This window comes from Cibotium barometz, chromosome 62 (genome assembly GCF_041138505.1).
Source record: "Cibotium barometz isolate CiBa-2024 chromosome 62, ASM4113850v1, whole genome shotgun sequence".
Taxonomy (NCBI): domain Eukaryota; kingdom Viridiplantae; phylum Streptophyta; class Polypodiopsida; order Cyatheales; family Cibotiaceae; genus Cibotium; species Cibotium barometz.
In genome coordinates this window covers 28,338,900-28,356,388 of record NC_141107.1, presented here as the reverse complement: position 1 = coordinate 28,356,388, position 17,489 = coordinate 28,338,900, and the positions used below count along the sequence as shown (strand labels likewise).

General features: G+C 48.7%; 1 protein-coding gene across 1 annotated transcript in view; it reads right to left on the bottom strand.

Moving 5' to 3' along the window:
• The window catches only part of LOC147604323 (putative LRR receptor-like serine/threonine-protein kinase At1g56140), a 149,406-nt gene that overhangs the window by 17,543 nt on the left and 114,374 nt on the right, over nucleotides 1-17,489 (bottom strand). The window contains exons 21-22 of the mRNA XM_086795665.1: nucleotides 10,239-10,449; nucleotides 9,863-10,091 (exon numbers count right to left, since the gene is read on the bottom strand). Coding sequence (XP_086651791.1) covers nucleotides 9,863-10,091; nucleotides 10,239-10,449 — 440 coding nt within the window. The remainder of the gene's footprint in view (nucleotides 1-9,862; nucleotides 10,092-10,238; nucleotides 10,450-17,489) is intronic.

Sequence of the window (17,489 nt, the reverse complement as noted above, 5' to 3'; positions counted from 1 at the left end):
CGCACATTTGGAAGGCTAGATGCACTAAGGCCATGGAGGGCACTTTGGTTTATGATACACAGTGCATTTGCAGGATTTGGTGTGATATTATCCACATGCTCATGGCCAATTGGGCCAAGATTCAAGGAGAAAGCGTGGCCAGTTCATGAGACAGTGGGATCATGTTATCTTTTTTACTGCCTCTCATATGGGAAGCACAAGGCACCAAATTGGTTGAGATTTCCTGTGCTGGATTGGAGATCTCCCTTTTTTTTTTTTTTTTTTTGGATACTTCATAGAAATCTCTTTTTTGGGAATTTGGAGAAAAAAAGCACGAGAAAGTTCTAAAAGATAAACACAAAAATTAAGAGAAACTTAAAAAGAGAATGAATTTGAGATTAGATTTATGGGATTAAAGCGGAAAAGGGAGGAAGTGGAAGAAGGGAGGAAGGAGAAGGGGGGAAAAGGAGAGAGGAAGGAGAAGAGCAGGAGATCGAAGAAGAAGGTAAGGTCTGCAAAGGCAGCTGGGGCCCGGGCTGTTGGAGGATACGGGCTGTAGGAGAAGTTCGCTGGAGCACGTGAGTGCGCAATAGACGAGAAGAAATGGGGCGGAATGAAAACACGACTAAAGAGGAAGAAAAAAACGAAAAGAAAACGCAACCTAAACTTTGGGCGAAACGGGCTTTGTTGAAGAAGTTTCGCCCGAAGCGATTAGTCCAAGCAGAATCTTGGATCCATACTTTACTCTAAAGGAGCTGGAGAGAGCTTTACATGCCTTGCATAAGAGCACATGCCTAAGGTTTGCTGCAAGGATCTTTATATAATGGCCTTATCCACTTTATTACAAATGTTGATGATAAAATTCTCTCTCTAAGCAAAGAGGTCACACTGTTCGAGTTTGCAGCCTTGATTGCAGGATTTGTACATGACACTACGGCTGGTTTCATGTAGGGAAGATCTTTCACCCTAGTGCCATTTTGGGATGACTTTAGGAACATATCACTATGACCCTTCAGGAGATGTGGAACACAGGGAGTACGCCTTCTTTTCTTACTGAGGGTGTTATTCACCTTATCCCAAAAGGTGGTGATAAGACAAATATTGGTGGATGGAGGCCTATCACATTGCTTGGGACTGCCTGCATGCCAAGGCAGTAAGCATGAGGTTTTTGGGAGGCGGTTGAATGGGATAAGGAAAGAAACCAGCCGCTAGCCGTCTTACTCCTTGACTTTGAGAAGGCATATGATAGAGTTGATCAGGATTTACTTTAAGGAACCCTTAGATGCATGGATTTTCTCAGGACTGGATCAGAGGTGTTTCATGCTTGTATCGAGATGTTCACAGTAGTGTGCTCGCATATGGTGGTAGAGTTGATTGCTTCCAGATCTCTCATTGTGTATGACAGTGCTAAGCCAGTAAGCATGAGGTTGTAGCCAGTACTGTAGGAGGCGATCCATGAAACGTGGAATGGGTTCCTTCAAGGAAGAAGCATCTTTGATAATATCTTCTCTTTTGGAAGGCCATTGAACGGGCTAAGGAAAGAAAGTAGCCCCTAGCCATCTTATTGCTGGTGGACTTTGTGAAGCCATATGATAGAAGTGATTGGGACTTCCTTAAAGGAACCCTTAGATGCATGGGATTTTATCAGGACTGGATCAGAGGTGTTTCATGCTTGTATCGAGAAGTAAACAGTAGTTTGCTCGCATATGGTGGCAGTAGAGGTAATTGCTTCCATATCTCTCATTCTGTACGACAGGGATGCCCCTTAGCCCCCCTATTATATCTATCTGCGAGGCTATGAGTATCTTTCTTTAGTCCATTTCTAGTTTAAGTCTACCTTTGCTTAGTGAGGACGAGCTTTTGGACTCTGTGCTTGCTGATGATATTGCTATGTTCCTTGAGGCCTCACATATATGTTTTTGTTCCTTTCGGATTGCACTGGAGGAGTTTTTCATAGTCGAAGAGGCTCTCAATAATTGGCATAAATCTATTGGCTAGTGACTCGCAAGGAGTCAATTGGGGTATAGAGCTCGGGTTTACTTGGATTGATAGAGGCTGTACCACCAGATATTTGGGGTGTGAAGTTGGGGTTGATATTTTGCCTGCACAGCAGTTTGCACCAGTACTTATGAACCTGAGGAAATAACTTCTTCATTGGAGTACCCTCCATAGCCTTGGTGGTTCACCAAGTACTGCTTGCCTCAGCTTGCCTCATGTTGGTGCTTCTCTCATGGATGCATTGGCCAGCTGTGGAGATTGGTCCGCAACTTTCTCTGGTCAGGTTTGGATGGTAAAGTACACACATCCTCCATGACCATCTGATGCAAAGTATCCCAATCCTTCCGTTGGGCTCTATTCTTTTGGGGGTATGGGGCTCCGATGTAAGAACCCTCGACAATAAAAGTCAGATGCAATCCACCTGACCATAGAAGGATCTGAGTGAAGTGTGGCTTGATATACGGATCCATCTTGGAACATGAGATGAGCCGGTGGGTAGAGAGGCAGGGACATAGAGCAACTGGACAGGCTGGTTTTAGGAGGGGATACACCACACTGGATCATATACTCACCCTCAGAGCTCTTATTGAGGAGGGACGAGCACGAGGACAGAGGATATATTGTTGTTTTGTGGACTTCCGCAAAGCATTTGATACGGTACCACGTGCCATGCTTATGAGGAGACCACAGGATATTGGTGTCCCTGAGGAGATGCAGTGGGGAGTATACACTTTGTATGAGCCAGTGATAGGCAGAGTACGTGCCCCAGGGCCCTCACAGATTTTTTCAGAGCCAGCACTGTAACCCCACCAGCCTGTACTCCCCCATCTACAGGCCTACCTGGTAGACCACCCTCCAGAGGAGTCACCCTGGACAGAGCCATTGCCATCTGTAGAGCGAGATGCCCATGACCACGAGGATCGCGTCCACGACTCCCTCACCATCGGCCGATTCGAGCCATCATTGCCCACCACCGGAGGAGTTTACCGCGACGATTCAGCAGTTCAGCTTTCAGCTCTTAGCTCTCTTAGGATGTTACTATTTTCATTCTTTCTTTCAGATTTGTTATGATGAGACATCATCATCATCAGTTGTACCCTGTTTTGGTCTCATGGGCCACGTCGGCCTTTAGGAGATGTAAATATATCTTTCTTTCTTTCATTCTTTCTTTCTGCTATGGGATGGTCCATGAGTAGCAAAGAAGTGTTATTGCATCTGCCTCCCATCATCTGGGTCCAAAATGACTAGGCATGGTAATGGGACTCCGCTCTCTGCTCTACGGAGCACGGAAGCTCAGCCCTAAGAGTACATAAAGTATCTCCAATCCATCGGGCACCAGGGTGCTTTTCAAGTTCCCTTGTAACCTGCGCCTGATAGGCCTCCCATTGTCAATGACCTGCTATCTCCCAAGTAAGGCCATCTTGTGGTAAAAATCATTGACACATTGTAGTGTGGATGTCACTCTCTCTGGGCTATCCGAAAAGTCACAAGACCTCCATATATCTATGGTTAATGTCTTCCCCTGTCAAGAACCTAATCATCAACATACAAGCGGTCCAAGCATGCATAGATGGTACAACCTGCTGCATCTCCCCCCCTATTAGACCAAGAAAAGAGGAGAGAGGATAGCCTCCTGTGAATATCATCCGCAAGCCAAAAATCTGTGTCATGTACACAGAGAATAAACCTCCCCCAGGAGGCCCTTTCAAGTGGGTGCACCATACCCACTTGTCCTCCTCTTTTATCTACTGCTGGTTGCTGAACCATATTAAAGTCACCCCCAACGATCTAGTGATCAGCATAAGGAAGCAAATCAGTGAGTTCCTTCCAAAAGGATATCCTCTCCTCTCTACATGTTCAGAATAACAATGTGTCTACCATCCTGCATAATGATGATCCACTGCGCTCTAGGAGACAAAATGACACCGTGGCCAATGATGCGAGGCAAGATAGAGGCTCACGCTGAAATACATACACCACCTTTGGTCCGTGTATCTCCCAACCAAAAGGTGTGACCAGATAATAACTTGCCAGATCTACCACATTGGCTTGCATTGAGTTTATTGCTCTTGAGGAATCCACAATCGATCGGAATCCCAATCGCTCAGAACCCCAATCATGTAGAACACCTATACTCCTAAGCCATGGACGACCAACAAATAAAGAGTAGGCCCCTCTGACTTCAGGAGGCTGGATCACCATAGAGTCGAGTAGGAATGGAATCCCCTGGATTACTACAGTGACAGCTTCTACTAAGCCCGTTGGTTGGCCATCTGAACACAGCAGTTGGCTGGCCGCATCACCTTGAGGCCTACGGCATGGAGTGTGAATTCTGGCATTAGGTTTACCCAAGAGCCACCGTCGACGATTGCCCCAGAAAGTGGGGTACCATGAATCTCCATAGAGAGGCAGGGGCTCCGCTAGTCTGTAAGGGAGGGATTGGTACGGCTAATACCCATGCAACCAGCAACACCGGAGGGAAGGGGAAACCCACCATACTACCCACCACTAAAATTGGTGGTCGTACCATTGAGTTGCTCCAATAGTGTACTGAGACATTGTCGGACGTTTGGGCTAATCCGGAGCAGATCAAAGAGGTTCACTGACATGGTATTTCCCTTGAGTAGATCCTCCACAGAGAAAGGTGTAAGCTGTGGTTTGGAATGTGGAAGAGAGGGGGTAGGTGGTTTGTCTGACATGGAAGGTTGGTTGTGGAGGTTCTTGAAGGCTTGCAAGAAGGACTGATCTATGACTGTGCAGGGAATGGGTAGAGCTTTATCATTTTTCTCATCCCCTTGTTGCTCTTTAGGCATGGCCTTCCTTTGTGATTTGGTGACCACTGTGGTGGATGGTGGATCCTCATGGGTAGGTGTTAGGGTTGTGACGGACACTCCAAGAGTGGGGAAGGGAGGTTGGCAAGTGGACAGAGGATGTCCTATGGAAGGGGGATGTCCTACAGAGACTAAGTGGGTGATTGGGTTGGAAATGTGAAGTCGGAGGATGTGGATGCCCTTTGCTTGGGGCAATCTTGGGTATCCGTATAACGATCCTCGAATTCCGGACAATGCCGCCAGGTCGGAGCACCTTCAAGAAGCGGGCTGCGGCTTTGGTGATGATCGTATTCCCACATCTATAGCAAAGGATGGGACGATTGTGAGGTTGGGGAGGGCAAAGAGGACAGTTCATGGGGGCTACTGCCATGGTGGTTGGTGCAGGAGGATTAGGGATGAGTGGTGGAAGGTAGGTCACCTGGGAAGTGGGTGGGCAAGGAGGTGTAGCAACATGGAAGGGTTGTGGAACGACAACGATAGCTGTAGCATAATGGGCAAGGCTGGGGGCTGCCGAGGCAGAACGAGGAGTGTGTGGTTGATGGAGTTGACAAAACTCCTTGAGGTAGTAGCAATATTTATCTTCATGTCCTCCTTTTTCATAAAAGGAGCAGTACTTCCTTTTTGGGCATTCTTGGACTGTGTGTCCAAGTGACTGGCATATAGCACACCACAACCCCTTCTTGGCTTTGTGCTGGGTCTTCAATTCTTCAATCTCCCTTTTGAGTTGGAGCAAGGTACTTTCCTCGCTAGGAGGTTTTTGGCTCACTTTGAGTGCCTCTAGCTCCCACTCCAGCTAAGCCACCGGGTCGTCCGATTGTGTCACTGTTGGATGTAGAGAGCCGACATCATGCTCAAACACGAGTCGAGCATTTTCAAGTTGGGAGGCTAGCTCCTGGAATTGCAACAATGTTGTTGGTGTGGGTCTACTCCCCCGAATCTTCTATTGGGTGGACCTCGGTAAGGCTTGTGTCACCCACTGACGCACCATGAAGTCGCCAAGGTAAGTTGATAAGTGGGCCACCAGCACTGTGGTCCATGTCATGAGTTCCGACACTCTTTTCCCTGGTGGCAGTTGGAGCTTACCTAGCTCTTGGAGAATGCGGTCTTCATAGCTACCGGGATGGATGGTCCGAAGGAGGGTGTCCTTTAGAGTGGTCCAATCTGCAAAGTGGTTGATTGAAAATTGACTGAACCACTTGTCTGCAGAACCTTGGAGAGTGGACAGGAAGAGCACCAAGAAGGCATCCTCCCGCACAAGACCTTGGCTCTTACAAATGGAGATGAACCGTCGGATGTGGTCATCCACATCCTCGGTGGATGATCCTTTGAAGGTGGGAAGCTTGATGTTGACTCGGCCTAGCACCGTGGAAAGGGGTTCTACGCCAGGAGGGTTGGCTTGGCTTCCCACGTTGCCGAGTGTGGGGTTACCAAGGTTAGCTGCCATAGAAAGAGGTGGAGGAGGTTCCCTGGGTGACACGTAGCTGAACCTCTTCTAACTATAGCAACGTATTGAGAGAGGATTTTTGAATGAGCTGACCGGACTACCATGGGAGCGTGTATTGGGCATGTAGAGAAGACGCAACACAAAAATAGGACGCAGCGTAGAGGAAAGATTGAGCTATCAGGATTCCCAGTTTCGAGAGTCCCACCCGGCATGCCAAATTTTAGTGTACCTAGCAGGGCTGGTTGCCCGGCACACTACGTGGTGGTTCTTCTATGGACAAGTATGTCCCGAGTCCTCAATGCTCACAGCGCAACACATAAGACAATATGTAGTGGAACACAACACAAGAAGAGACGAGACTGCGGAAGGAACGAGAACACTTGCACTACTCAGAGAACACTGATACATGTCCTTCACTGTATCGTGCACACTCAACATAGGTCACAGTGAAGAGGATGACATAGCTCAAGCTGATGACAAAACACAGGGTACAAGTGGTATGAAGGATGAGCATAAAGGATGTCGTCCAAGTGAGATAAGGATGCAGGATAGGGATGTCCTCCAAGATGGGTTGAGGGCCATATATGCTTGAGGCAGAGTCGGTGGCATCTCCTATCTTTGGTGGATGCCTTCAGGTGGCAATGTAGCCTTTGGTGGAATCTCCTATCTCTAGGAGATGTGGTTTGAGTGTCAGTCGGTGCCGTCAGTGCCGTTGGAGCCTTCAATGCTGCGTGCACCTCCTTGTGTGGGCTGTGGTGGTGCGTCTCCACTTGATGATCCCAATGCTTGGCGCCTCCGTTGACTCATTGTGACGGTGTGGCAGTCACATTGTTGTGGTGGACAATCCATTGTTGCGGTGGGCAGTCCGTGTGGGCACCCTTGGTGGCTACACATACATTGCTTCAAGGGACCATTAGGTCCTAGAGGCAACACAAAATCCTCAAAGGGCTCACTATCATGAGCCAACACCATAACCTTGGGAACAACATCAGCCGAGGCAATGACTAGGGCAACAGAAGAAGTGGGAAAAGTTGGGATGGTGGGGACCTGTAGGACCAGCCCAAAGGCTGTCCCAATGGCCTCCAACAATGGCCAATAAGTATGAGGAAGACCTGGGAATGTGAGAGTAATAGGGTAACAGTTCCGGTCTTCTTCGATAGGGTCAAAGTAGCTCGTGTAAGGTATGAAGAAAATCTTCCTTGGGCCCAAAGGGAAAGGACTGCCCTTGAGCGCTTCTGAGGCTGCCTCCTCTGCATCAAAGTCTACTTGAAGTAGTCTTGCATCTTTCAAATGGAGCGCAAAGTCGGAAGGTAATGCCGCCAACAACCAATCACAGGCCTGGATACGTGAGGGGTGGAGCCAAAGATTTTTCCAATGAGCATCGTCTTGGAGTCTTTCTCCATTTCGGCGAAGAGGGCCGCAAGCTCATCTTGAGAGAAATGGATGGTTCGTCTGGCTGGAGGGGATATATTAGCCATAGGCCGAATTGAACCCTGATTAACAGTAATCTGTACTTGAACAAGGCGGAGGAGAAGGACAGTGAAGAGGAGGGAGGCGGAGGGGAAAGCAGGAAGGGGAGGAGCGGGTAGCGAAGAGGACGGGTGCTACGCAGGCAACAAAGCGGGAGGGGCAAGAAGAAGGGCTGGAAGGTGGAAATAACAGAGATGAAAGGGGGTGGAGAGGTGTGTGCAGCCAAGAGGGGAAGGAGGAAAGTGAAGGCGGGAAGGCCGCAGAGGGCAGAGGTGGAGGGCTGTAGGAGAAGGTGGGCAGGTGAAGAGTGGCAAGAGAGGGCGGAAGGCTGGAGAACAGGCGGAAGGCCAGGCATCAGGTGAAATGGCAGGGAGCAGAAAAAGTGTGCTCAGATGCAGGGAGGGGGTGTGCAGCAGTACGGGGAGCCTCGCCAACCTCTACTGCCTGTTTTAGATGCAAATCAAAACTCTGATGATGATGATGATGATCCTGAACTTGTCTACCGAACATCACTCGGCTAAACACTTTGATTACAGGATCTCAGCTTATGAAGCGCAGATCAATGTATGAAGGACACCCACCCCCCCCCCCCCCCCCCCCCCCTCCTCGATAAATCCTTTCCCCTTCTCAAGCATGGGAGAAGGGGAGCGTAATGTATCATCATCATTACAGGATATCCAAATGCGTAGTGCGATGTTTCATCATAGATACATTCTAGCTGCAATGCATCCTCGTCACCGTGACAACCCAACTGCAAGGCCCAACTACAAGGCATCATCATCCTGTGTAGAATCATGTGTAGCCAGGGATGCAAAGGGGTCAGCGAGTTCCATTGGATGCTCAAGCGCCGGTGCAGGGATGAGGATCCAGGGACGCCTGCCATCCTTAACCATCACCCATCGCTGTGTAGTTTGCTGAGGTGCAGGAGCAGCTGTAGGTGAAGTTGTAGAGGGTTGACGCTGCCTCCTAATGAAACCTCTGGATCTAGGACCATCTCTAGTAATATGACCCTGCTGGTGGCAAATACGGCACTGATCTGATCTTCCACCAATTTCCATCCTCTGTTTAAAATGTGAACCATCCGGTCTGTGTAACAAGATGTAAACATCCCAACTCGGGGTACCCCATCAGAAGTAGCAGTAACTGTTGCGGAAGCAGACAAAGGACATGTACTTCCAGAACCTGACCAAATGCAATTCCTATGGAAGGCAACAACTTCCAATAAACCTGTGGAAGATCGGGAAATCTGAGAGAAGTCGGACTAAGGCGTTGATCGGCTTCCCCAGGATCAAAGTGCAACTGGTACTTGAAGAAGAGTAATTTCCACGGGGCAAGGGGAAATTGGCTGCGAGCAAGTGCCTGAGATGTGGCTTCCAGGGAGTTTAAGTCAACTTGGAAGAACCCTTGACCAAGTAAACGTGCATCAAAGAAGTGCACAGCCAGTTTTGGCATCAGGCTACCAGAAGCCAATCTCTAGCTTGAGAACAGGAGTTGATAGTTCTCCTGGTCTGTGGGAGTGGAGAAGGATTGGCATGGGCAGAAGACATAATGCTGATCAAGGATGGGCGGCCGACTTGAACACTAAGAGTTTTCCGCGTGTTGATGCAGGCAAAGAAGCGGGAGAGGCAGGAGGAAGGACTGGATGCGTAGCAGAGAGGGAAGAAGATGGCGATAGGAAGAGAAAAAGGAAGAGAGGAGGGGGGCGGGGTGAATGGAAGGCAGGAGGAAAGTGCACAGAGAGGAATGGCGGGCGGCAGGAGAAGGAGCTGAATGGCAGACAGGAGGAGTGGTGCATAGACAGGAGGGGGGCAAGGTGAATGGTGGCAGGAGCAGAACTGCACAGAGAGGAGGGGGCCGAGGTGAATGGCGGGCAGGAGGGATGAAATGAGGAGGCACACAGGTGTGCAGCAGCAACAATGATCACACAGGAGGGATGAAATGAGGAGGCACACAGGTGTGCAGCAGCAACAATGATCACTTGCTAAAAAATTACCTTATGCTAGACTTGTGGTTTGATCAGCATGTCCTGTTATTAATAGCATTTCGGTCTCCTATTGTCATATTTAATAGATCACTAGCTATTTGTGGGTGCGTGCACATGACAAAGGAAAAAACAAGGATTCAAAGGGTAGTGTTTTACATAGTTCCAGCAACACGTGTACTGATGTGGGTCTTGTCATCGTGAAATAGTTTTGCCAACCCAAAATCTGCAATCTTGGGGTCTAGATTCTGGTCAAGAAGAATGTTGCTTGCTTTTATATCTCGATGTACTATGCGTGTCCTTGATTCTTCATGCAAATATGTAAGTCCCCGTGCTACCCCAACACAGATGTTAAATCGTGCAGGCCAATCCAAAAATAATCTTTTGTCTGTAAAAGAAAATAAAAATCAAAGTGTAAGAAGAGCTTTTCTCTGAACATATGGACATAATTTTTTTCAGAAATGGAAATAATTTTTCCTTTCCTTTGATGACTATTGTATAAGACATATAAGGAAAACATCGACTTAGCATCTACCAAGTAGAGTCTGTGAAAGGCTGTTATTCTCAAGAAACTCAAAAACCAAAATTTTCCGTCTCCCTTGAACACAGCAGCCGAGTAGTTTCAAGAGGTTGCGATGCTGTACAGCAGAGATGGTGGCAACTTCATTCATAAACTCGATATTCCCTTTCTCTGCTTCATGAGAGAGCAATTTAATAGCCACCACTGTCCCATCTGGTAAATGTCCCTGCCATTGCAATGCTTTTTTTTTATTCTTTTGAGAATGATGATGCAGCCACATGCTGTTCTACATAGTCTCACTAATTACAATGTTTTTGAAAAAAACCTCTGGTTCAGTATAATAAAACATAGAAGAATTATTCCAATAAGGGGACATCAAAATCAAACTATTGATGGAAAAGCATGTCAGGAAGATAATAATACCATATAACCCCAAGCAAACCATCTGTCAAGAAAAAAGAATACAAATTGAGAAGCTGTGAGCACCCCCCCCCCCATCTTTTCGTGAACCTGTGCCCTGTCCTTCTTCGAGCTGCGTCTCTCTCCTCTCCCCCTTCCGCCTACCGTTGCCCTTTCCCTCTTGCTTCCTCTCCTTCGAACCCCCAAGAGAACTACATGGCAGCTGCTTCGTCATCCCCGACCGAGGCCGCCGTCCCTTGCCTATCATTTTCGGAAGCGGACCTCCAGCTCCTCACTTTGACAGTCGCATCTTTTGAGGCCTCCACCCTCGTATGAAAGATTGTGGGTAGCCACCCGGCACATGGACAGCTTGGTGACTTGTTACACGCAAGCCTTCTTGGCACGCCTGGAAAGATCTCTGATATTCATCCCTTGGGGTGTGGCTACTATCAGGTTGAGTTCGATTCGCTTGCAGCATCAGATAGAGTCATGCACCTAAGCCCCGTCGCACTGCATACGGCCCAAGCCTTCTTTGCGAGGTGGCAGCACATCTTGGACCCAACATCCGACCCTTTGGCTAGCATATCAGGTTTTCTTGTGATAGTCTACTTTCCTGGTCTCAGCAGGAAGGAATACCTTCCTATCCTCCCAGTGATTGGTGATGCCATCGAGAGGGTGATGCAACCCCCCCCCCCCCCCCCCCCCCCCCCCAACCTCCGCTTCGGTTCTTGCTCGAACAGTCCGGATTCCATCTCTGCGTATTTGCATTGCCTCTTCGGAGTCATTGCCTCATGCCATATCGCTTCCTAGCCTTCGTATTTTGCAAGGAGTTGAGTACTCTGGCTTCCCAAGTGTTTCATTTGCCGACAGATGCGACACCTTATTAGAGCTTGTCCTTGGTTGGCAATCCAAGAGGAACGCCCCCAGCCCCCCCCCCCCTCCCCCCCCAAAGTTCAGATCCTCATCAGGGGGATGGGAGGGACATAGGCCCCACGTACCAGACGACCAGGACCTGACCTCGGTTGAGACCGGTGCAAGAGAGTGGCGGACCACTGGCTCGAGGCGGAACCGCTGACTGACTTCCAAAGCAGAGCGACGCCGCTAGGTGTGCAGGATTCAAGAGGATACAATTGTGTTAGAGAACCATTACGAGCATTTATCGCAGCAGCCCCCCACCCCCCCTTTCTTCTCTCTTTCTAGAGACCATTACCTCGTCGAGCCCCCCCTCCAGGCTTTCAGTTTCCCAAGAGACTCTCTGACCCTCCAGAGCCTTCAGTAGGCCCGCCCTCACAGTCCCCGCCTCCCCGCCCTCATAGGAGAACCCTTCTCCCCTACCCCCCCTTCTTAGCCCTTGCCCATCACCCATCCTTCCCCCCTCCCCTTCCCCCGGCACCTGCTCTTACTCTCCCCCTTGCAGCTCCCTTTGCAACGGCTGTACCACTGGAACCCCCTCCTGCTGCCTCTCTATAACACTCCTGCCACCCTCCGGCCGCGCATAACCTGAAGCAGAGGTAGCCATGCAGCTCAGCCCACCGTTTGATCCATCATTTTACAAAGTTGCTAGAGATGACCATCGCCGCCTCCCCGGTGCTGGCTCTCCCTCCTGAGTCACCACGCGCCCCAGGGCAGCCAGTTGACTATAGCTTTTTCTGGTGCCTTCCCATACCCAAAGAGTGGCATGATGATCTTCTCCTTGGCACTGAGTGTAGCATAGGGGACGGAATGGAGCATGGAGTCGGTGTCCACCGCTATTGAGGGGAAAGCCATAAAGCTCTTGCACCATTTGCATGACTTGCGTATCACTGATGTGCTTACCCACTTCTGGCCCTTGGGTTTGGATGGTTGGGTGGCTCAGTCTTTAGAGATCAGGCAAAGAAGATGGTGTCCTCCAACTTGGAGGTGCTTCTTTTTGTGTTTTTGCATCTTTCAGTGGCAGTATCCCTTCCCCCCTCCTACAGATACGTGCATTGTGATAGGTGGAGTCTAGAGTATGCATACTCCAGGGCTCGAACAGAGTCTCCACATGGAGCCTAGGATTCGTGCCCATCTGGCACCACGACCGACAATGATTACTCTCCATCGAAAGCCACGTCCAAGACTCTTCGAGTGGAGGGCAGTGTAGACAATTTTGCTTCCCACCGATCTTAGTTATGCGGATTGTCTCATGAAACATCTAGGGTTTGGGGGTCTAGAGTGCTTTTAGAGGCGCGGGTCCTTAGAGAGGAGCTCCATAGAGCAACATTTGGTAGATCCATTGAAATTCTCTTCATTCAAGAGCACCGTCTTTGAGGGACGTACCCGTCACTATGGGAAGATCTTGCAGGGCAGGAGTCACACCTTCTAGTCTCATTCTTTTGGCCCCTCCGGGACGCAAGGTGCAGTATGCATTTCACCAGTGAGCAGCTATTGCCGGCAGTGGTCCACTCAAGCACTGTTGTCACTGGACGAGCCCAGTAGGTGACCATCAGGATTGGAGAGGATTGTGTGGGCTTCCTGGATGTATATCCGCTGAATGCGGCAACAGGTAGGGCCACCTTCTGGAGTACAGTTCGTCAGTCTTTTCTGTAGGCAGATTTCTAGTGTATGGGTGGGGATTTTAACATGCTAGAGTCAGTAGAGGACAAACTCGGAGCAAGATAGAGGGGATTTGGGAGAGGCCAGATTTTCACTCAGGAGTAGCTGCAAGCACCTTGGATGCAGTCCTTGGAGAGATTAACAATCTATTACAGGAGGCAGCGCAGAGCAAACTAGCTGGCTTGAGCAGGAGAGGAGCATTCACAGGGGCCTAGCTTCTCTACAACGGCTTTAGGAGAGTACACTAGATAGCCCATGGATTGAGAGTCAATTGGCTATGGCCCGTACAGAGCTTAGATGCATAATAGATGAGCAGAGGGTGGAGTATAGATAGCATGCTAGAGCCTCTTTTTGGACGTAGGTGGGAGACAGGGTCACTGGGGAGTTCTTTGAGATGGCACGCCCACAAGGGCGGAGAGATGGTATCCGCAGGTTGCAAGGCTAGGATGGATCCATTGTTCCCCCCCCTCCCCATGTGAGAGCCATTGCCAAAAATTTCTTCAACTCTCTTCTCATGGGTGCCCCCATATCCTCACAGGTGCTGGATGTGCATGAGTAGGTTTCGCGGCATACGAGAGAGGTGGTCGCGCACGCTCTCCGGACCCTCCTCCTGACCCCCTTCACATTTGAGGAGATGGCGGAGGCTATGACGGCATTACCTAGGGGAAAATACCCAGGAGAGGATGGGCTTCTAGTCTCTTTATTTCTCCATCACTAGGATCTCATGGAAGTGGCCTCAGAGCTAACTTCAACAAGATAATGGTTACTGGAGTCATGCCGGAGAGGTTTTCTAAGGGATTGATCCACTTGATTCCCAAGGAGGGTGATGATCGATTGGAGATTCGGCAGTGGAGACCCATCACCCTCCTAGGGACCGCCTACAAAATTCTAGCCAAGGCCGTACCCTTCCTCCCTGACCTGATTCATGGTACACAGACGGGTTTCGTTCAATATTGTAGCATCCTGGGCAACATCTTCACGTTTTGGGAGGCAACTGCTTCGGCCAGGATGCACCAACAAGATTTGATTGTTCTCCTTCTAGATTTCGAGAAAGCCTATGATAGAGTAGATTGGGGCGTTTTGGAGGGGACGATGTGCAAGGTGGGTTTTCCGGAGGAGTGGGTCCGATGTGTTTCAGGATTCTACTCGGCTTCACACAGCCAAGTTTTTATTTAGGGAACTAGGGGTGACAGATGTCCGCTTTCTCGCTTGATGCGGTAGCACCTTATCTCACCATGTTTGTCGTCGAGGCCATGAGTAGTTTTCTCTCTGCCCAGGACACCGGACTCTAGGGACTGCATCTTCACATTCGCACACAGGAGGAGCTTCTTGATTCAGAGTTTGCTGATGACACGGCAACATACCTGTTGGGGGATGAGGGGAAACTCTAGAGATTTGCCGAGGCGATCAAGATCTTCTGTCGTGCATCCGAAAACCCTCAACCTGCCACAAAGTCCATACGAAGCATCTAGCTCGACATCATTCATACCCTCCGTGGTTTGTGGGGGAAGCTTCGGGTGGCTTTGACCACATGTAGAAGCGCCGGGAGGCCTTCCCGAGGATCCGGCGTCACGGTCCCTTTCTTACTAGTAGTGGTGGGTGAGCCCACCTGGCACTACAGACCATGCCTGTGTGGTTGTTTGCCCCTCCACCCATTGTATGAGATAGCCTTCTCCTCCCATAGTGGCCAGCCATAGAAGAAGAGCATCCTCCCCATTTATGTATCTTTACTCCCACTTCCCATTTTGGGGATGAGTTTGTATTTAGCCATCATTTCTGTTTTCTCGGTAACATAATAGAAGGATCTTATTCCCGGAAAGAAAAGAAAAAGAGCCATATAATCCCTTAGTAGAGAGTGAAAGGAAACGAATGTCAACCCAAATGCTCTCACAAAAACACTGTTTGACTTCTACCACCAGGAGAGACCTTATATCCTGCTCTAAGCAGCAAGAATAGTGTGAGCAGTATTGGATCAGATGATAGTGATTTCATATGATGTCTTGGTTACTGCCAATGGCTTCTATGCTTCTAGCCTTCCAAATCTGCCATGCTGCCAGGCTCTGGATAACCTTCCAAGTTGATTCCACTGATATTTCGAACCTGCACAATCCACCAAGTTGTATGCCTTCTTGTCAAGGTATTAGGAACATCTGTGTCATGCATTGTTAGTAACAGTTGGTGGTAATAACAGTTTGACCTCCCTGACTTCTCGTGGTACAATTTTCTTTGTAGAACCACAAGGGAATACCTTTGCCCCGTCCAGTGCCTCCAAAAATGCAAAACCTCTTTCATGTTCCACTAAAGTAAAGACATACGTTTCATGGTTGAGGGAGGAGACATTTCTGGATGATGCAAGCTCTAGCTTGTTGGACAAAAAATACCTTTATAAGGGCCGGCCATAGAGAATGTTATAGGTGCGGCTATCTAGGGCGTTGCCGGATGTGCAAACATCTAGCGGATCACTCCAACCTATGAGGAGGTTAGATGGATTCATTTCTGCCCAGGATCCGCTAGAGGATGGCATGGGAGGGGTACCTGGTAAGTCCAAGCTTAAATGAGGCAAGGGTTGGAGAGATCTGTGAAGAGGAAGGGTTGGTGAAGGAGAGGCCAATGTGTAGGTTCAAGGGGGGCAGTCATCCCATAGCAAGGGTGGTGGTGTAGAGTAGAGGGTCTCTTTGAGAGGATCTGCTGTGTGGCTTCATAACCTGCTGTGGCTTCAAAAGAACTTGGGTTTTCCATAGATGTGGGGGGTTCCTGTGGGTTTGGAGAGGGTAATCCACCACTGGCAGTGACGCTGGAGGGTCCTGTTTGATCCTGTGGAGCTTGGGTATCCTCCTGGGTGTTCTCCTTGGTGTACTCTTTCTTCAGGGGCTCCTCCTCCTCCCACCATCCACTTGAGGTGGATCCTTATGGCCTGTATCTCATCCTCGTTGACCTTGGGGTATCCAACATGTTCATCTTTGAAGCTGTGGATCAGATTGTCGAGTTGTAAAATGATATGGGTTATATACCCTGTAATAAAGAATGAGGATCCCCTCTAGTGGGGCACTTAGTGCATAAGTAAGCATCTAGGTGGCTGTTGTAGCCATATATATGGTAGCAATGTGTTTGAACACACTTAGGACCAACCGGAGCACTTTTTCCCTCTTCAGGAGGTTTTTTCCATGTGCATGTGAACACCCTCTTTATCCACTTATTGGGTGTCCTTATCTTTTGTACTTGGCACTCATTTCATTATTACACAATCTACATCAAGTTTTGTGCCCTTCTCTCTCTCTCTCTTTTTTTTTCTTTTTTTTCTTTTTTTTTGGGTGAAATGGTGTTTTATATTATATGTAAAAATGTACATCAGCCACATGGCTCACACAGAACCTATGGCCCAAAAACCCCCACAAAAGATCCTCTAAAGGATCATGACCATGCAAACCTGTACACTAATAAGAAAGCCTCCTAGCCAAATAAGCATCCCAGATAAAATCATCAAAGATGAGCCAGCCGAGCTGCCGTAGACCATAACGAAATAACATCTGCATCCAGTAGCTGAGCTGAGAGAAGAGAAGAAAACTGCCAAAGCAACAAACCGCGGATACGTAGAATGTGCCCATGTATTCCAGACATGGAATCAAAGATGAACCCATTCCGTGTAGTCCAAATATGCCAAAGTCCTGTCCATCTAAGGAAATGGAATATCACAAGGTGACTGTCCGAAGTAATGACTTGAGGACAAATCCCAAATATCCACTGATGAGCCGAAACAGTAGACCTCTCTACTGCCTCCCAAACGCGAGAGACAAAAGACCAAATCTGACGGGCCACTGGACAACTCATGAACAGATGCCGAAAGACCAGCTGACATGATCAAAAGCTTTTTCAAGATCCAGCTGCACCATCACAATCTCTTGCTTCTTTGCCTTGGCATAATCCACTCCAATTTGAACATTAAGAATATTATGCAAAATATTCCTGCCATGCACAAATCCATATTGATATGGATGAATAAGAGTAGGAAGCACCTTCTGCAAGCGATTGGCAACAATCTTTGTAAAGATTTTATACATACTACCCATAAGTGAGATCGGGCGCCATTGAGCCAAAGAAGTAGGCGAAGGGACTTTGGGCAACAAACGAAGTATGCCCAACTTCCAATCGGTAGGCATATATCCCTCATCCCAAACCCTTTGACAAATAAGCGTCAAAGGCTCTGCAAGCTGATCAGCATATTTTCGGAAAAACTCATTTGTCAAACCATTCCAACCAGGGCTCTTTCCGGAGGGAAGTTTGGAGAGAACAGCT